The 21,408-nt window shown below is 37.3% G+C and overlaps 1 protein-coding gene and 1 long non-coding RNA gene across 5 annotated transcripts in view; both read right to left on the bottom strand.

Annotated features, from left to right (window-relative positions):
- Nucleotides 1-15,828, bottom strand: part of net1 (neuroepithelial cell transforming 1) — a 34,037-nt gene extending 18,209 nt beyond the window's left edge. Inside the window, exons 1-3 of one of the 2 annotated variants that reach the window (XM_067427322.1) lie at nt 5,329-5,361; nt 5,166-5,215; nt 4,835-4,901 (exon numbers count right to left, since the gene is read on the bottom strand). In XM_067427322.1, the coding sequence (XP_067283423.1) occupies nt 4,835-4,901; nt 5,166-5,215; nt 5,329-5,346 (135 nt within the window). In that variant the 5' untranslated portion in view covers nt 5,347-5,361. Of the gene's footprint in view, nt 1-4,834; nt 4,902-5,165; nt 5,216-5,328; nt 5,362-15,594 lie in introns of those variants that run through there. The other variant, XM_067427321.1, reaches the window with a different exon arrangement.
- A 1,080-nt stretch (nt 15,829-16,908) lies between these two features.
- The window catches only part of LOC137049679 (uncharacterized), a 59,913-nt gene continuing 55,413 nt past the window's right edge, over nt 16,909-21,408 (bottom strand). For all 3 annotated transcript variants that reach the window (XR_010899681.1, XR_010899680.1, XR_010899679.1), the window contains one exon: nt 16,909-19,298. This is a non-coding gene — a long non-coding RNA (uncharacterized lncRNA). The remainder of the gene's footprint in view (nt 19,299-21,408) is intronic.

The raw sequence follows: 21,408 nt of genomic DNA, 5'->3' as shown, positions 1-21,408 counted from the left end.
GTCCATTTCTTTTACTGTCTATGGCTGCATCAGCCGGCTGGTCTCGAATCGCTCTCGTGGTACTTTGTTGACATGCATCACAGTCACAGTCACGTGCCGTCGGTGCTGCCTCAAGTCGGACAAAATTTCTAACCGGCATACAGTGCTTCAAGTCTGCCGTCGATCGGTCTGCGCATCGCTGAGTTAAATCGAAGAAGCCTTATGTCTGCTTGGATACTCCTCAAGATGGATATGTTGACATAGGCTACTTTTTGTGTGAGTTTGTCCTATCAAGCGCAAGACTCGAAAGAGAACTCAATAATTGTGTGCAGTGAGACACGCGAGTTCTCATTCTCGTCTTCTGGCGAATATACTCGGGTGATGATGACAGCAAAAATGACGGGTCATACAGCAGCACTCGCATCCATTGTACACAGTTTACAAAGATAGACCGTTTTGCCCATGTTTTTCTTAAAGCCAGCATGACAGAAATATACATAAAGGATTATTTTCAAGTTACAACCCATATTAAAGATGCGTCTTCAGATGTGAACCGCGGTGCAAGTGCGTGCAATAAAACTAAAGCTTCACAAGAAGAAGAAAAAAAAACAGAGAAACAAGGAGAACTGTTCAAAATGATAGACAAGCTGTGTATGTTTTGGCTCCAAACTGCAGTTACTTTGTGGACAAACCATAAATGGATAATACAGCAAAGAATGTATGAGAGCAAACAGCTGCTGGCACAGAAAAAAAATGGATTATTACAAACAAGCTCAATCTAAGTCACGTTTTTGGTACACACTGCATGTTGCAGGGGTCAGTAAGATCTAGAATAAAGAGATTGTGCACATGATGGCCAGGACATGTGGTTTGCATATTTTGATTTGACAGATCTGGAGAAAAAAAACAATATGCATGAATGAAGCCCATCTGTTAGAGAAAGAACACTACCAATCGATGGGAAAAAGTCTTAAATCAAAGAATTAAAGTCAACATGAAACAGTTCACAATCCATTTCACTTCTGGAATGTGACACTTTCCAAGTAAAACTAGATTTTCAATTAGAAAGCAAGATGTTAATCAGGCTGACTGGATGTGAACAGTGGACTCATGTTGGTTGGTGGAGTTCAAAAAGAAGATGGCTTTTTGAAAATGCCGCTGTGTCTGAAAACTGATGGATTTTTAAAGGCAGCATAGATGTATCTTTTGTTACCTTTTGATATCCCACAATCCTGTGCATTCAGTCTGTGACAGTTAAGCTAAAAAATAAAGATGGCTGAAAGCTGTGGTTGGTGGTCAGTTTGTCAATGAATGTTTTAGATCAACATTTTTCACTTTTGATGTCATTTCTAGCGAGAAATTTGTATTATAGTAATTAAATATCCACAAAGTTATCGCCAAATATCTTTTACATAAAAAATCAGTATCAAGCATATAGTATCAAGCATATACATTGTTGTAGATAATTAATACTTTATGCTGCATCAGAAGTCTGTCCGAAATCAGTTTTGTGAGGTACATTCGTGCACGAACGCTGCCAGCAAGGCCAATGTTCAAGGAAGTATAGATTCTAGAGCTAAACTCATGGCATCACTTAGCCTTTCGCCGGCCCCTCCCCCGAAAACGGCCATTGTCCAATCACCCTTCATAGCAACCGTTACTATGTGAGCAGGTCCGACAAACACTGACTCCAGATGGTGCTCCCATGGCGTTTGTAAATCGGACACTAGATATAGGGGCCGGTTCTAGGCATAGGCAGGGTGATCCCAAGGCTGATCCCACCCAAACGTCTGCCTTGCCCACCCATTCCGAATTTAGGAACTGATAGCGTTTTTGTTGTTGTTGTTTTTTACGATTTGTGCGTTGATTAAAACAATCTGAGGTGGGCTCTGTGGTGTAAGTTTTGATGAAGGGCTGTAGAATACCCCAAACAATCACAAAAATAACACCAGAAATTATTATTCCTAGAATGTCAGTATTTTTTCACATTATTAACTAAAGAAATAACGCTGTGGTGCCATATAGGCTGCGTGCGCTGCTTCAGTCTGTATAGCAGAAAAGCAGAGGCTGCAGTCACAAACGAAAACGGGCTGAAATATTTGAAATATATTAGAAATATCGTTCTATTAAAGCTGCAGTCCGTAACTTCTTGCACTCTAGTGGTTAATAAGCAGAACTGCATGCATCTTGCGGAAGAACATTGCAGCCGGAGCCATTTCTCTCTGTTTATGTCTATGGTGGATCAGGCAGGGACTGTGCTCCTCCGCAGTGGTACCTACCAGTCTGGCCTGAAATAGTCCCAATATAAATACTTATTATAAGTGTACCATAATGATTCAGACAAAAACACGGTTTGGAAAATGGATTCATGTTGTACATTCTCATTAGATAATTTTTGTAAATCTTGAACACAAAAAAAGTTACGGACAGCAGCTTTAAGGTAATTACGAGGCATTGTATTAGAGAATATCTTGTAAATATTCATTCTCTGATTAGATTTTTTTATTCATGCCAATTTGAAATTAGCTTTAAAAAAACTTGTCACATTTAAGAATGTGCATTTATTGCGTGGACAGATCTAGAACATAATGTAGTTAAGTGTTTAAAAAGCATTTACATAGTTCAGTTGAAACCTTGCCCTCTTTGGCTTGCTGTTGATGCTGTAAACTGAATGTACGAGGCAAGCTGACTGTTTAAATAACAGCACTGAAATAAAAGTGCACTGTTTATATTTTAATCAGTTTAGGGGCATTCACGCAGGATGCGGTTTTGCAGTTAAAAACACAATATGCAGGTCTAGAGACCGGTTGTAATGCATGGATATCCGTTGTCTTTTTTGACTGTATTAAGGCATAAACAGGCTATGTCGTATAACGTAATCAGTGATAGAAATTTAAAGAAAAAGAAAAAGTAGAAAGTCCAGCTGCCTCAAGCTGTTCCCTGCGTCTTCTACACGTTGTAACACAAATTCAGACACTACAGGAAAAAAAAAACCAAACCAACAAACAATTTTCATAGGAACAGCCTTGAATTCTTTGAGTAAACGATATATCTTAATATTTGAATTAATTGGAAACACAATGCAAGCCTTGAGACTTAATAATAAATGATGTAACAAAAAATTACGATATATTTCTTGCATGTTGGCACAACGTGATGTCTAAATTAAATCCGGCAGTATCACAGGTCTGCAGGCCGCTTCCTGCATAATCCTTCTGTTGTTGCACAACCACGGACACCCTGCGGCCATGCAGACGGCCGAGACCAGAAGAACTACTTCCACATTAAACACAAAGACTCTGCTTTCATGTTCCAGGAGTTTGATCAGCAATAAGAGGAGGGAGGAATACTTTTACCTTGACAGGGTTTTGAAGGTGAGATAATGGTGCTTGAGCTGGAAGCCTAATGAGGCCCATGTGCCCCCTAGATGAGCTAATGTGTGCGTATTCAAAAAAAAATACATATCAAAGGAACATTTTGGCATGTGATAAAGCGGTCCGTCGTCTTTCCCGTCTTTGTGCACCCCCCCATTTTCCTACAGATGAGAGATGGATTGCATTTCGCTTGGCCTTCATAAACTTTGGAATGCTCTAAACGGGCTCTACTCTGTTTTCAATCACAAACTAATTTGCATTTACTGCTTAACTGATTCAGTGGGAATAAGGGCTATGTTGGGTTTAGTTGGATGGAAATCCACTTGGGAATTTATCGTTTGCAATTTGTGCATCAGTTTAACCAGAGGCACGCAATGCCATGTGAGGATTAAGATGTCATCAGTTGGCGACAACATGATGGTTGAGTGGAAAACAATATCTGCCAAAATTTTCATAAAGGGCAAGAGGAAAGTACACCAGCACATTTGCGCAAAGGATGGAAAGTTTAACAAAAATGACCTTTTGGGTGTAGTATTAAGAGTTTTTTGAGGCATGAAAACTGATGAACCGTAGCAAAGCACCATTAATGGGGCTACAGCATTCACGTCACTTAAAATACAAAGGTCATCTGTTGTATGTTCAAAGTTTTATATTAAACTTTATAATCGATGTCTTTTAACTTGTGTATTTGCATCAAAAATCAACTGTTAGGTACAGTGTACTTAATGTATTTTATTGCAAAACACTTTTGCTGCTTTGGAGGAGTGACACAGTTAAAAGACAAAAGTTTTGTGGTATGGGTGGGTTTAGTTACAGGGTGTACTAGTACAAGTAGCTGGACACTTAATATAAAGTGGGAGTTTACTCATAAACTGAGAATAAATTACAAATTCTTTGAGTTACACATTTAGTAGCTATGTTTTCTATCCATAATTTTAATGAAAAAATGGATGAAAACTCAAGGATGCACATAAATACAAAAAATGCGCATAAAAAACATATGTGCTGAATTCAATTGTTAGATTTACTTCCCAGAATAGTCTCACTATAGTGTTCCTGAACACTAGGCATTCCCCTCTGAACTCAAGATAACATGACTGTTTATTGCGTTTCATCTGCACACTATGTGGCGCAAGTAATTTATGACGCATGAAAAATACCCAGTTGTTTCCCCCATTGCAACTTTCATTTTTATTATAGATTTATTACAGGATTACATTTCCCAAGATGATTCTGTTTTCTTGAACGTGATGGAAATGTGCTTTGGTCTGTAAATGTTTTACGTAACACAATTTTTGCAAGCTAAGTTAAAAAAAAAACACGTTGCAAGTTAAATTCACAGCTTTGGATGGAAACACAGCATGTGACGTTTAAGATGTCACCTCAGTAGTTAGCTGCCAATGTTGACAATAGAGCTACAGGAAAGTGTTTTGTATTCCTGAGAGAGATATAAGTCCATATAGATATCATAAGCTACTCACCAGCGTGAAGTCCCACTGAGGTCCAGGTGTCAGGAAGGTGAAAGAACTTCCTCGTCTCAAAGATGGCCTAGAGCAAGAAAAACAAAAGAAAAATAAGATTCTCAAAACAATTACACTTCAAAAGCCATTTGAAATCAAACATTTAATCCCCTCTTCATACAGACAACTAGACAAACACAAAGCATCCAACCAGACCCAGACCTCTGGTTGTGCAGTAATGACAGAGAACGTGCAGCCAAACCTTGTAGATCCATTAGTATGTCTGTAACCCAGCAATGTCAGTGTGCCCACAAGAAAAGCCCATAAATGTAAAAACCCATCCTGTACGTACCACACACCAAGCCTGGTGTAGCTCTGTCTCCTGTGACACTGCATCATCGTCTGCAGAACTGATACAGAGAGAATGTCACTAATCTCTCTAACTCACACTAAGACACCCAGTTTCTGCTGTCTTTCACCCACGTGCCCTCTCCTTCATGTCCTCTTTTACTCACAAATGCACTGCCCCTCATTGTTGGCTGGACCCTTATTTGGGGATTGGTAACACCTGTTTCAGCGAGGTCATGATTACAAAGATACCCAGGGTTCCTTTTTCAGAAGAGCTGCTGCTTTTTTCAGCTATTATAATGGGACGCCCTGCTAAATCAAATAAAAAAAATTAAAGCCAGTGAGAAATTTTCACATTTATTATCAGCTAATCTACATGATTGTGATTTAGATAATTTTAGGTCCTCAGAAATGAAGGCAAATGTGGCATTACCATTGGGTTGTTAATTTTAGCAAAATTGAAACTAGATGAGTAATTATCCTGAAGCATGTCAGCAAGTTTTCTAGAAAAGAGCTTTACATAATCCAGGGATTCAAAATGTAGTAACTTCCTTTGTTAGTGAAATCATTCTTGTCTGAGGAAAACTTTTCAACATACACTATATTAAATACATTATTATATGGCTAGTGGCCAAATAAATGCACTACTGTTCAAACGTTTTGCATTCTTATGCCCAACGAGGTTTTATATATTTCATCAAATACAGTAAAACGGTTATATTGTGAAATATAAATACAATTTAAAATATCATTATATTTGAATCGTTTTAATTTTTTTTGGCAGTGACTATTTTGACTAAATATAAATAAAATCTAGCTGCTATTCACATTAAGTGCAAATAGTGATAGATACTATTTACACCAAATGTTAACAGAAACTAGATTCTATTTACACTCAGGAAAAATAACCTTTTCTTAGCGATGGATGATATTTACACTAAGGGAAGTGAAAATAGTGATATATTCTATTTACACCAGGGATGGAAATTAATTTTTTTGTCCACCGGCCACTGTGGCTGGTGGATTTCAAAATCTACCAGCCACTCAACGTTTTTACCAGCCACTTTCTTGTTTTTAACCGATAATGTGTAACTGCATGTGAAAATTAATACTACAAGCTCTACAATACTTAAGCTGTTTATTTAATCTCAAATCTCAATGAAATACTGACATTTTTTCACTCTTATACACACACAAACCATGAACTGATATACATTTCATTAAATGAGTAGGGCTCTGTGTTCTCTCTCTTTTTTTTTTTTTTTACCTGGATGTGGCATTTGGATGATTCTTTTATGGCTTCCAGTTTTAGGTTTTTAGTACCAACAATGAAACTATTAGTTTTGGCATCTTCTGAAGCGTGTTGACGACATACCGAGCAGAACATTGTCAGTAGGGATGCCCCGAAATAAAAATTATTGGCTGAAACCGAAGCACTAAAAGAAATTATGCCAATTATCCATTGCATTTATGGCTAATGCTATGACTGAGTAACTTTACTAAAAATCAAGGCATTGCAATTGCATTAATTAATATTAAAGTTTCAAATAATAAATCAATTACAAATTATGCAAATATTTATTTAGCACATTGCAACATCAAACAGTATAAAATAAAATTCAAAGTAAAATGTTTAACTTGACCTCACTCATGTGTACATTAAATAATAATGTACAGGTCTACTAGCCTACAGAAATGTAATAAAGTAATCAAATGTAAAATAACTGCATATTTAACTGTTTAAATGAAAGATTATTCCTTATTAAACTTACAAAAGCTATTCAATCAAGAGCAGTGAGTGATGTCCTTATCGTTTGTTTGACATTAAACAGAGCAGTAAAGGCTACTGCCCCTTTAAGACCTAATAGAGGGATATGCGTCATCTTTCACGACTGTATAAAGTTCACTTAAGGCATATTCAGACTATGTCTGCTAGAATTCTCATCAAGATGAACATGTTGGCATACTTTTTGTGTGAGTTTGTCCGTTTAAGCACAAGACTTGAAAGAGAACTCAATATTTGCGCGCTGTGAGACGGGTGCGCGCTTCCGGATGACAGTGACGGATCTTCTCTCAGTGCGCGCGAGTTATTATGGTTATTATTCGCGTCTTCTGGCACTACATCCGGGTAATGACGGCGAAAACGACTGGTCATATTCGGACATACATAGTGCGGCCGCACTCGCATTAGAGGGGAAACAGTATGCTATTTTTATTTACCCGCCACGGTGGCCGGTAGGTGAAGCGAGTTTACCCGCCACAACGCAAAATCACCCGCATTTGGCTGGTGGCGGGTGCTAATTTCCATCCCTGATTTACACCATATAAAAGTAGTTCTTTACCATATAAATAGTAATTACATGTAATTTATAATTTATTTTGACAGATTCAATATTGTTGTACATTAACAGGATGCAATGATAACAGTGTCAATTATTTGTATTTCAATTATTAAATGGAATGTCGCCTTATAAAGGGAAAATAAATAAATGCTTACCCAATAAATGCTTTTTTATTATTATTAAATATTTTGTTTGGCACTTTACCTCCACATTTAAAATATTTTCTTAATTTTTTATTGAAAATAAATGCCTTTCCGATGTGATTTGTGATGAGAAAAGAAAGAAGAGCAATCTTTGCATAAGGCGGATTCGAAGCTGTGTTGATCACGACAAAACGTTGATCTATTAGCCATGCATACACTTTACTGATTGCGCCACTGCAGACGTTGAACTATTGGCGTTTTTTTGTTATCTTGTTTTGCACAGCCAGGCATTGTTAGGCGGAGCTAGTGTGAATAGCACTTGCCAACAAGGCACGCTATTTGCACTTAGTGTGAAAAGACACTCCATTTATTTTATTTCCTGTGATGGCAAAGCTGAATTTTCAGTATCATTACTCCTGTCTTCTGTCGCATGATCCTTAGTAAGGAAATAGTGATTGCAGTACCAGTTTCGGCACACAATCTTACATAAACTTCCTTTAATGACCTGAAACTTTTAAATGGTAGGGCAAATAAATACATTGAAATTTTCATCTCAAATACATGAGAAGAGCAATAGACAAATCAAGTACAACTGCATAGGAAATTGGCTGTATGGGACAATGGTCAGTTCTACACTTTAGCTGTCATCAAAGTTGTCAGACCCCAGAACTATATAAAAGGGGTGGTTCCGTGTTTTTTTTCTAGGCTTGGTTGTGTTTATGGGGCACGGTATAACATGTCTTAATACTTCTTTTTTTTTTACGCCATATTTTCCTTATATTTGACCTTTATTCCACACCGCTATCTCCACTGTACTCTGAACAGCTTGTTTGCTTCCTGCTTCTATGAAGCCCATCCCTCTGAAAAACGCAATGGTCTTACTGTGCGTTCACACCGCCGGCGGCAAGAGCGGCAAGCTGCCCGGAAGTCATTAATTTTCAATGGGAGCCGGGCGGCGAGCTCCGGCACGGCACGTCTTGGACGATTTGGGCGTCAAGGAGAGTTGAAATCAGCTCAACTTTATGGTAATGAGCTATGACGTGGTTCGGCGGCAACAGGCGGCAACCAGTCAGAATGTAGAAGTGCTCCGCTTGAGAGAAATCCAGATAACGCAGGCCTGTAAACTTTGGTTCCGACCACATTAGTTCCCAAGCAAATTGTAGGATAGGTTGATCATTGCTATGCGGGTTTCCCTATCATTTATGACAAGATCATTCATAGTGATGTGTAATTTGTTAAGAAGTCGCGCAACACTATTTTACAGGCGCTAGAACGCTCGTTGTTCAGCGGGTATGCAATTAATTCTCTCGTTCACATTTAAACGATTTCATGAAGTTAATTTATACCCTACTTGTGGTTAGTATACCCAACCACATTTTTGTTTGATTTGCGGCCTCTTTAAATACAGTTTAAAAAAAGAAAAAACATTCGATCTACGTCAGAGCGGCAGCACGTCCACGGAGCTTTCTACAGCGTCGTTGTCAGGGCGGCAAGAGGGAATTGACGCTTTTGCCGGCGGCGGTGTAAACGCACGGTTAGATTGGTTAGATGGCCAAATGTAGCTTCATGTATTTTAAATGCCACGCCCCTTATCATTACGGGCAGAAGTCAAATCTGCTGTGACTAGCAAGGGTTTATGATGTCACCAACCCGGGAAGAAGCTCGTTGTAGTCCAACCCGGCCGTTTATCTGAAGGTAACTTTTCAGATACTGTTTATGCTCAAGCAGCAACATTACACACTAATAACTGAAGTTAAAAAAGGGAAATTGCATGCAACCACCCCTTTAAGTTAATAATATTTAAGTTAATGTGTGGTGAATGTGTCTTGGATGCGGTCAAACCTTGACTCATCCTCATGCATTCATTTATGATAACATATGGGGGTGTATTATAATAGTGTTTATTAAGTTTGGGAAAACTTAATTTTGTTGCCTACTGTTTTAAGTGGTGATTCATTGTGATATGAAGACAATTGTTATCTGGTTGCCATCACCCTGGGGTCCTGGCAGAGGTGAAGGCATGTGTTTGCTTGAGCAAATTCCTCTTATTCTGTCTGATGTGGTTTCTGCAGGCATACCCCATCTTTCTATCTCTCCATCAATTGTCTGTTTATTATTCCGTCACTTGGGAATGAGTGCAGGTGGCATATGAGAGAATGATGTAATTAGAGTAAAATAAATCTAAAGAATGTAAGTGTGAAGTGAGAGAAGCTGGTTCTCACGGAAAGATTCAAAGTTTAAATGCGACTCATTTACCTTAATTGAATTTTGTGCGATGATGTATTGATTCTGAACTACGTTGCAATGTAAGAAAAGCAGTGAATAGAATATTATGAAGCTGGGTGAACCTGGGTGTGGTATAATCTGACCAGTCAGAGTCTATTCATGTGTTAACAGAGTACAGAATCTATATCAGTGTCCACTAGAAAAAGACTCTACAGTGGGTGGTCTCAACTGCTAAAGACAACAGGAGCCTAAATATGTAGGTCAAATGACGCTGCCAATCCCATGATTGAGTGTCCTTCATTCCACGCTGACCTGATGAGGAATAGACCATAGTAACAAGTAGATGACATGATTAAGTTACCCAGATAAAAAAACACAAGTATGTACTTCTAGGAAGTACATATTTAGGTGTGCAGTAAAGTAACATGCCAATATTGGGACATGCTGTGCCAAGTCATAAAATTCTTCATACCACACAACCTTTTGACACACAGTTTGTAAAACATATTCATTATCTTAAAATACACACAACTTTTAGATTGATACCTTTAAAAATATTATTGCTTTTCAGGTACGTCTAACAGTAGTTTCAGGTACAGAAATTGAATAATCAAATGCATAGTCTTCACTGAAAAAAAGTTAAATACAGATTAATCCTTATTAAAGTTACAAAAGTTATTCAGTCAAAAGCAGTGTTTGTTTGATTGATTAACATAAAAACACTGACAGCAGCAGATTTTTTTAGGTTGCTGTCACTTTAACGACTCAATGGATTCCATGTATACTGTTAGACATGTTTTATTTTGCTATATAATATATAAGTGTTTACCTTCGTTTAAGACAGACTGATTATGAGGACACTCGCCAATACCAGCATTTTGACATTGTTCGATTTAGTATGTCCGTGTAAAAAGACATGAAAGAGAACTCAATTCAGTATTTGCACGCTGTCCGAGAGGCAACTTTCTGGGCGCGCACTTTGGATGCGTGTTGCGCGCACAGAACTTCTCACACAGCCAGTCCCTGTGTGAACAAATAACTTGTCATTTTTGTCAACGTTTTTTCACAGACGATAACTAGATAATAATTAGGGCTACAGTCTACAACTCACAATTATTTTGGTAAATGATTAGTTGGCCAATTTATTTTTCAGATTAATTGGATAAAAAGCCAATTGGGCCCCACTTTATATTAGGTGGCCTTAAGTACTATGTACTTACAACAACAAATAAGTACAATGTACTTACTGTGTTCAAATTGTATCGCAAAGCACTTTTGCTGATATTGAGGAGGGATACGGGTAGAGTTAGGGACAGGTGTGGTGATATGGGTCAGTTTAAGGGTAGGGTTAGGTGTAAGGGAAGTGCCAACTGTGTAATTACAATTGTAACTACAGAAATGAATAACAGACGTAATTACATGCAGGTAATTTTAAAATGTAAGTACAATGTAAAAACATGTACACAATACGTGCATTGTATCAAATGATTAATTCAAATGTTAGTACATAGTAGTTAAGGCCATCTATAAAGTGGGCTGCCAATTGTTTTTATTTTATTGAAAAACACACCTATTCCACATCTTGCCCAATGCTGTCCTTCATTGATTTCACGATCCAATTTACATACAAATGCTGAGAAGACTGAATTCCAGACTACCTCAAAAAATTTGATATGAATGTTTGTGGTATTGACTGTAAGGCAGAACAAAACACACCCATGACCTGTAGCCATATTGTGTAAAATGCCTAAAGCAGTGGTTTCCAAGCCCGTTACTGGAAGCCTTCAACACATTCTCCATTCAGAAACCTTATTCAACTTCAGCTAAATAGCCGAGACTCCAAAGCCTGAAACGGGTGTATCTAATAAGGGAAGACATCAAAAATGTGTGCTGTCTAGGAGCTTCAGGAACTGAGTAGGGATCCTGTAAATGCGTATTGCTTCTAAAAAATGTCTGGAATGCCAAGGTGTTGTCTGAAACGCTGGACATTGGCATGACAAACATGGAACAAATAGCGCACACACCTGTGATGGTTGCATCAACACACCACTCTAACACTAACAGGCAACATAACAGAATACACAAATACACCAAAAATGAGGCTTGGCCTGTTTTAAGAACTTCGAAAGAAAAGTACATCACTATTACCCCTGTTGATTTGTCAGCTGATCCGACACGAGTGTGGGAACATGTAAGATGTAACTTGGTGTTTTCACAAGGTGACGTCATTGATACGTTGGTCATTTAGATGTGTGCTATTTGAGTAGGAATTTATAAATACAACTACACTTCCTACATGCTTTTATTCAGTTTTTTTCTGTCCTAAGTAGTCACAGTGTACTATTCAAACCAATAGTTTTAAGGGAACGGTCAGCGTCGGTTTCAGGTGTTTATTTCTTCTGTCAATCCCACTGATGTTAAGGTGGGAAAACACTTGAAAGGACTCAGGTTAAGATAAGTAGGTTTGGTTTCACCATGCTTTACGCAGCAAACAAAGGAGAGGCCTTGGAGGAATGATATGTCACTTACTCATCGAGATCATTTTAATACGACTTCAAAAGCGTTCATTGTTGTGGTTTTCACTGTCAAATATGAGACGTCATATATAACAAACCTGTAAAAGGCCACGCAAAGGGCTTGAGTGTCAAAACGGCTCAGAGAAAAGATAATCTGAAATTGGATAACGGTTGCCTTAAATGCCTACGACATCCCACTATACGTTACAGTGACGTTGTGCTCTTATCTCAACTATATCAGTTTTTCAGTGGGTATGAAATGAAGCAAGTTATTGTTGACCAATTCCTTGGGGAATTACTGGGGGAAAACAAGGTCAAAAAACAAGACATTTAATAAAAGTCTGTTTCGCTTTTCTGTGACACAACACTATGTTCATCAAAACATATGTTGAGCTTTTCAGGTCATGAGCTTTTTTTTTCCATAATTCATATAAAAGGGCAAGCATTACTAGCAATTAGGGCTGCTTGATTATGGCAAAATCATAAGCACAGATTTTTTTGTTTTTGTATTTAGTTGATTGTGTTTAACTCACAATTGTGATTATCAATTTAGTGATTATCAATCACTAAATTATCAATTTAGTGATTATCAATCACTAAATTATCAATAATGTGATAATCAATTAGTGATTATCAATTCAACACATTGAGATTTATAAATTCTACATAGAATTTTTAAACAAAACTGCATTGGTATCGGATCGGTATCGACCGATACTCAGAATTTTTTATATCGATCGGTTCTGAAAAAATGTTATCGGTGCATCGCCTAAATATAATATACATGTTTCACTTTTTGAATGGAATTAGTGAAATAAATCAACTTTTTGATGATATTCTAATTAAATGACTAGCACCTGTATAACATTGATCGAGTGGTTTTTGGACATTTTATCCAAAAATCTTACATATTGTGCCTTTAACAGAATCCATTCCACATTAAAATAGCGGTTATGGCCATTTCTAATTTGAATGTGTTTGGCTTCCGGTGTCATTCACTTTAGTTATTTTTAGCTGTACAAAATGGCTGGTTATGCTGCTTGAAAGTGCAAGTTGTGTTTCTTAGCATATAATTTGAATGTATTGTCTTAATTATCAACATGCTGGTTTATAGGTCAAACTGTTTTGAAAATTTAAGTTGGATATCAATGCAAATGTATTTCCTAAGGCTGCAGCCCTACAAGCACCTGGTGTTTATCTATCTATCTATCTATCTATCTATCTATCTATCTATCTATCTATCTATCTATCTATCTATCTATAGCCCCTTTCACACGGCGATTCCGGCAAATACATGGATAATGCGACCCGGCATTTGTTCCCGGGCCGCTAGATTTGGTCCATTCACACTGCCAGTGAAATACCGTAATATGTGCGCTTTCACACACAACCCGTAACGGTCCCGGGTCGAGTTGACACGTGACATCCTGATGTGACGTATAATCGCGAGCGATCTCAGCTTCAGCGCGGATGGTAAGAAGCTCCGTGGTCTCGACTTGTGTCCAGTTTGCGCACATTTCTGCTTGTTTAATTTTTGTTTCTTTTGTATACGAACACTCTCTGCATTTAAAACACCGACGAGCTCTTCTGGCACTGCAGGGCTGTATTATTGAAAAAACAAGCTCTATGAGTCGCACGATAACTACGTACAAGTGGCGGCATTAGTTTCGGCTTTTGTTCACAGCGCTCGTCCCGGGTCGAATACCGCAATATTACTAGGTCCCCGACCCGGGTCGAATTCGGTAATCAATGCCGGGACGTGGTTGCTTTCACACAGAAGGCGACCCGGCAATGTTCCGGGAATATTGCGGGTCCGACGTGCAGTGTGAAAGGGGCTTATGTGTTTTTAAATTGCATTTTAAAAATCGCAATTCAGGATTGCGAACGCATAAATTACGTTTATAAAGAATGGATTCACTTTATTGTGCTTTAAACTCAATGGGAGCATCAGGATATGTATTAATATGATGATCTGATGATTGTGTTCATCAGAAAGATGAAAGTCATGTACACCTAGGATGGCTCGAGGGTGAGTAAATCATGGGGTAGCTAATTTTCATTTTAAAGTGAACTACTCCTTTAACAGCCATGGGTGTTGCTAATAACAAAGGTTTTTGAATTCCACACATAGCTTTTTAAATAATACATTTAAAAAAAAAAAATAAGATCAAAATATCAACTGTTAGTGTAGTTCCGGAAATTACCAGTGAAAACGCACCACCAAAAATTAAAGAGGTGAGCTGGATTTATTATGCAACAATAATAATTGTATCATGATTTGTCATTTTCATAACCACCCTTACAAATGCATAGCAACACTAAAAAAACATTTTAAAAAAAACAATTAGGTCATCATAACTATATCTTTACATCATAGAGTGACAAGTAGTACTTACATTTTCCAAAAATAAATAAATATAATTATAAATATAAATGGTAGCTTTTTGTTTTTTATTGTAGGAGGCAATTCGGGTCACAAACTGGTGTTTTCTGACTCAGAAGGCATGACAGAAAGAAATCGGACCCTTTGCCAAAATAAACGTATAATTTTAGCCTGTGATAAAAGCACATTTTGATGCTTTCCATCCCCGTCTTATTTCTCAGGGTTTATGTGGGATATCTTGTATAAATTTGGCATGATCTATTTATACAGGGCGCATGACACATTAACAGTTGCCCTTATAATGCTGGTAAAGTTGCCATTTTATGTTTTGTAAACAAAGTAAAATTGTTGTTTTAGTAATAGAGTGCACTGTTTAAGACCGTATTAGGAGAGTTGAGCTGTATTTCCAATGTCGTGGCTTGAACACCGCTTCATTTTATGAGGCATGCGCGCCACCGTGTGGTAGGACAAAACATTGCTGTAATATACTTAGTGCCCTCCTGTCGTCATTCTTTGTTTTTGTGTCGACATATTGCGGAAGTTTTTCTCACTTTGAAAACAACATACTCCTTGACCTATATTATCCCGTTCAGTCGTATATTTCAAGATAATTCTAACCATTAACGTTAGATATGGTTTATAACGCACAGATAAAACAGTTTAAATGCATAACAATCAGCTAAGTTAATACCGTTCTCCATTACAATTCGCACAATTGGACAGTGGGATAATTTGCAAAGGAATAAGAAGAACTTGCGAGTTGTAAAATAATAATGACTAACACCTAAAACAACTACAAAGTATCCGATATGATATTCCTTACCGTTTGAAATTGCGCTCCGGGGACACGTCCATGTCCACCATCGACGATTTTCTCTTGTTCCTCTTCGGTCTTTCGTTCACCGACTCTGCCTTCGGTACTGGAGATCCCTCGGTTTCCTCCATTTGAAAAAGTCGACTTGTAATACGCTAATGTAAATTGTATATTAAAATTGACTATTTGAGGGCAGGGTGAATAGAATGGGGGAAGTTATTGATAATTCAACGGATGGGACGGATTTTGAATATGGCGGAAATCTGAAATCGCGTCCAATCAGAAGTGGGCATAGGGGAGGGATTTAAGGCTGCTAGTGACGAAACATTTGCGCGCCTGCTGTCTGTCTCATGTTATTTTTATTCGTTTGTTTTTATTGCTGCCTTCACGTGTTTTTTGTCGAAATTATATATTTATTTAAAAAGAAAATTGACATAAACACTCTCTCAAGTCAAAATTTGAATGGGATAAGCGACTTCAGAAGTGAAGTTGCATTGTAATGAAACTAATCAGTACCTAAAAACGATATAGGAAATAAAAACTAAAGCTAAACAACAACATTGTTTTCAAATGATAGGCTATTTATTTTAAATGTAGCTAAATGTTTTTTAAACATTTCTTAAAAACCTTTGGCGATTTTATGTAGGCTAATTGCATCATTTTATATAATTGTAATTTTCAATTAATATTTCTAATAAAGATAGACAGCCTACAATAGCCTATATAACAGAAACTAAGCTGTGAAAGGCACTGAAGCCTTTTTTTTACTCAACACAACATACTTAAAGGTTCTTATTTCTAGAATATTTAAAGAAATCTGAATAAATATGGCATCTTAACTACATTTGGATACAAATCAGATGTAAAGGATGTCAGTTTGTGTTGCCTACTGGTGTTTCTTAAGTGTTGAGGGCCAGTCTATAGACGGAGGCAGTTTTAGGCTACCCCTCACAATATCCAGACCTCATTAGAGCTGAAAACGTTAAGCTTGCTTATCTCAAACTAATGATGCCTGTTGTGAATGGGTAATTTAAAAACAAAACAAAAAACAGACCAAGCATTGTAAATGCACAAAGAAAAGCTTGATAGTTCTCAATGAATAAACGTTTGTAACTGTGAGTCAATAAAACAGTAAGCCCATTTGTTTGTTGTTTCTTCTTTTTTTGTGGGTCTGTTATTGTGAAAGCCCCTGCACAATAAACATGTAGTAGGTTGTTACACATTTATAGCTATTATATTAACAGTTTAATTCTTGTATTAGTATTCCACAACATGTTCCACAAATATGATGTTGGTAAAGCAAAACTAACAGAACCAAAAGGATGCTTCGTGATTATTTTAATGTACATTTGATTCATGTTTCAGTCACGTTATTATGGTTACAGTTTATTAGGCAAATGTTTACAGTCTTTTATTTCATACAGAATTAAATTTTCCCAAGTATACATTTTTAAAATATAAGTGTTTCTCAAAGTCATCAACATCACTATATAGAGGAATATGAGGGGAAATTAATATAAAGGCAATATAGCTTATAGATTAAACAACATTTGATGTTATACTTTAGCTAACATAAACAATATAATCCAGATTTAATCTGATAAATGCAAATTTAAAGCCTGAAGACTAAAATATGGTTTTCTTTTAAATACACTTTATTATGAAAAATGTTATACAAATACAATTGACTTGACTTCCAACTATTATTATTATTACCCAAATTAGCCCATATAATGCCTTATGACTACATTCTGACACTTTAAGCTTCTAGAGCCTTCAAACCAGCAGAGGGCAGAATTTCACTGCAGAATAAATCAGTCTTGGAGCAGGTTTTGTCTTGAAGTGTTGATTTATTTGTTGATGAACACATAGCTAGGCTGCCTCAAAATAACAACCGAGCTAATTGAAATGTCACTCATATATTCAGCTGAAAGGACATTTTATTTCCCTGTATATTCGCAATAACCTCTTTAAAGGCTTGAGCACCTGCTGTAGTAAAAGGGCACTGATCGCTCTGAGAGCAATGGGAAGCAGAAGAATTGATCCCCAGTCATTATAACCGATTTCAAATGGTGCTAGATGATAGAAGGGACTCTCAGCACCAGAGGAAATCAGTCATCCTTTGGTGGGGAGAAATGGGGGCAGGAGCAGCCAGAGAGGGAGAAAGAGCTTCAGAGAACACAGTCTCTCTTTACTGGCACTCAGGCAATGTTAACAGTTTAAAAGTGTAGAGTGTAGGGAAAAACAAATAAACTAAAAAAAACTCCTATGAAGAAAGTGAGATAGACAAGTAGACTCAACCAAACAACTTTCATGATGTATTCATAGAGTATACCGTCAGCGAGCAGTGAAGTAACTCAGTCATAATTAAAAACGGTTTAATGCACAGTGCCTGATCCCTGCTTGTTCCTCCCACAAGGAAACTCTACTCTTTTGACATTTATTAATGCGTTATAAAATCGTTAAACCTTATTTTGAAGAATTCGGTTACTTGTTAGTCAGGTGATTTGATTGCGTTTTTAATTAGAAAATCAAATTAAATGAGGTCCAGTGACATTTCATCAAGTCAAAGTTATCAACTTAAACTAAAATTTTTCATTTATTCAAATATTAAATAATATTTATTAATAATAACAACTTAAAACTTAAAAGAGAAAAGTATAAATCTTTCCTTGGCAACAAAGATACAAATTAGCTATTACTCTATTTAATTACTAAAACTAAAAGTGAAAACTGAACATCTAAAATTCATACGTCACAGACATGGTATCATGCAAAACAGGGCCTTGCAGAAACCTCTAAAAAAAACTCTTAAAGTTAAACTTAAATATAATCAAATTGCCTATACATCTCATTCAGACTAGAGATATATTCAGCTAACTTAGAGAGTAGAATCTCGTAAAAAAATAAAAATAATTTTTTTGAAATTGGTTTAAGTAATGGGAAAACAATGTCATGACTTATTGTTCATATCATTTTTTCCCCCTCGTGGGACTAGGCTGGCTTGTTCGCACCACATTCATTTGACTTCCAGTATATCAGTGAGTTCATTCGAGCGCTTCGGGCAAGTCATGAGCGCTATCTGGCTCTACTGTGATTCAATATATGCACTTCCCTAACTTCTCTCGAAAAGCCACTCCACCCACTAAAGTTTCCTTGTCCTCTTTTGCTATTCTTTGGCTTCTCTTGGGATCGTCCATCACTGCGAAAAGAGATCCAGCAGCAATTCCCTCCCCAAGAACACTGATTTCAAATGGTGCTAGACACTGGCAGAACACATCTAAACCACCATGTGAAACCAGCATCTGGAGGAAGCGTCCAGGAGTGCAAACAATCCCATCAGAAGTCCCTGTGTCACTGGCTGGGCTGATGATTAACATAAGAGGAAAGGCAAAAGGTTAAAACACCAGTGGGCCTGCTTTAAAAGGAAGTGACTCTGTCAAAACAAATGTCACGGTCATGGTCACCATGGTCATGGTTGCGGTTTTTAATAGTGATGTCCAGTTTCCTTCACTGATAGCAGACTTCGTAAACCTCTGCTTGTTGATCAGTTGAGTAGGAACATTAATATAGCAAAGTAACTACATCTTAATACACAATGTGCTTTGATGTATGGCGTGTTTGTGTATAAATAGACCCTTGATTGCCCAGAAAGAATCCCTGCATCGGTTTTGTCCGTGGGAGGATGACGCCAGCCCTTTTTCAAAGGAGAACTGTGGGAGATGGAAAATATGAGTCACTGAAAGATCTCTAAACAATGTCATCATTCAAAGTAGACGTCAAAGACGACCCGGATTGGTCGCTCACCTGCGGCTGGGCCACTGAAGGTCCTTGAAGTTATTTGCGTACTTACCATCAGCACAAGTCTGATATAGTCTCGGGCCCACTAGCAAATAAATGCGTTTAGACGTGGCACGCTGTATTAATTGCTTTGTATCGTGTTTAATGCACCACACCTCTCCATGGCTCCTCCTCATTTTTCACTTCACAGTGATGTAGTCACTCTGCCACCCGTTAAATCACTGTATTCTATCTATGAGAAAGTGTTATTTATATACTAAAATAGCATTTATTATGTAATATGAATACTTTGAGTTAAGTTTTGTTTTTATGTTTTATCCATTTTCATTTGTTTTAGTAGGCTATCTAGCTTTCATGTATTTTCATTTCAGTTCAAGTAACTTTAGTATTTCTGTTATACTTCAGCTACACCCTTTACTCCAGTTTCTAATTTCCGTTTAAGTTATCCATCTAATATTTGATATATTATATACATCTATTTGATTTAAAAATGCATTTCAATTAACAAAAAAATATTTTTAATGGTTTTAGTCAGGGGTGCCCAATCCTGTTCCTTGAAATCTACCTTCCTGCAAAGTTCAGCTCCACCCCTGATCAAACACAGTTGAACCATTGTTGGATCAAGGTTGGATCTGAACTCTGTCTGTAGGAACAGGATTGACCACCTCTGGTTTTAGTTTTAGTGAGGAAGACTGCAGAGACTGTGTTGGTCAATATTAAAACACAATAGGTCACAGTCAAACAATTAATAGGCAACATATCTGTGTCAATCAAAAAGGAAACTAATGAGATATTTATTTGTAAGTTTGGGTAAACGCAACAGTTCATCTACTCGCCTTCATGTCGTTCCAAACCTGTATGACTTGTGGAACACTGAAAGGGTTCACCCAAAAACGAAATTGATGTCATTATTGACTCGCCCTAATGTCGTTCCACACCCGCAAGACCTCCGTTCATCTTCAGAACACAGTTTAAGATATTTTATATTTAGTCTGAGAGCTTTTCTGTTCCTCTAATGAAAGTGTATGCACACTATACTGTTCATGTCCAGAAAGGGAATAAAAACATCATCAAAGTAGTCCATATGTGACATCAGTTGGGTAATTAGAATCTCTTGATTCATGATTCGGATCGCCAATGTCACGTGATTTCAGCAGTTTGACACGCGATCCGAATCATGAATCAATATGCTGATTAATGACCGTTTGAGTCTTTGTTTGCGGATTGAAAACAAACACGGAAGAGAAGACAATGCTGAATAAAGTTGTAGTTTTTGCTATTTTTGGACCAAAATGTATTTTCGATGCTTCAAGAGATTCTAATTAACACACTGATGTCACATATGGACTACTTTGATGATGTTTTTATTCCCTTTCTGGACATGGACGGTATAGTGTGCATACACTTTCACTGGAGGAACAGAAAAGCTCTCTGACTAAATAAACTGTGTTCCTTACGGGTGTGGAACGACATTAGGGTGAGTCATTAATGACATCATTTTCATTTTTGGGTGAACTAACCCTTGAAGACATGTTTTGTCCATACAATGAAAGTCAATGGGGGCCAAAACAACCACATTGGACCTCATTGACTTTCACAGAATCTTTTTTTAAAATATCTTTTGGTTCCACAGAAGAAAGTCAGTACTAGTTTTAGAATAACTGGTGAATAAATGATGACAGATAATGAATTTTTAGGTGAACTGTCCCTTTTAAAGCTTCCATTAGGGTTAATCGCTATGTTTATCTTTTTGACTGTTTTATTTCCATATATTTCTCACCAAGAATAATCACCACACATGGCCTGCAACAATAAGCTGCACACTATTGTCAATACTTTCTTTTACCAGCTTGCATAAGGTCTCCAATGGATGCTAAGAAGCCCACACAGATTCGGCTTACCGTGTATTATTACATGCCTTATTATCTGTTTCTCATGGAATCTACAGGAGGTGTCTGATTTAATGGCCTCAGTCACCCGGCATTGACTGTTGTATAAGAGGGAAAGAAATGCAGCTTTGTT

This window comes from Pseudorasbora parva, chromosome 20 (genome assembly GCF_024679245.1).
Source record: "Pseudorasbora parva isolate DD20220531a chromosome 20, ASM2467924v1, whole genome shotgun sequence".
NCBI lineage: Eukaryota > Metazoa > Chordata > Actinopteri > Cypriniformes > Gobionidae > Pseudorasbora > Pseudorasbora parva.
This window is presented reverse-complemented; position numbering and strand designations above follow the sequence as displayed.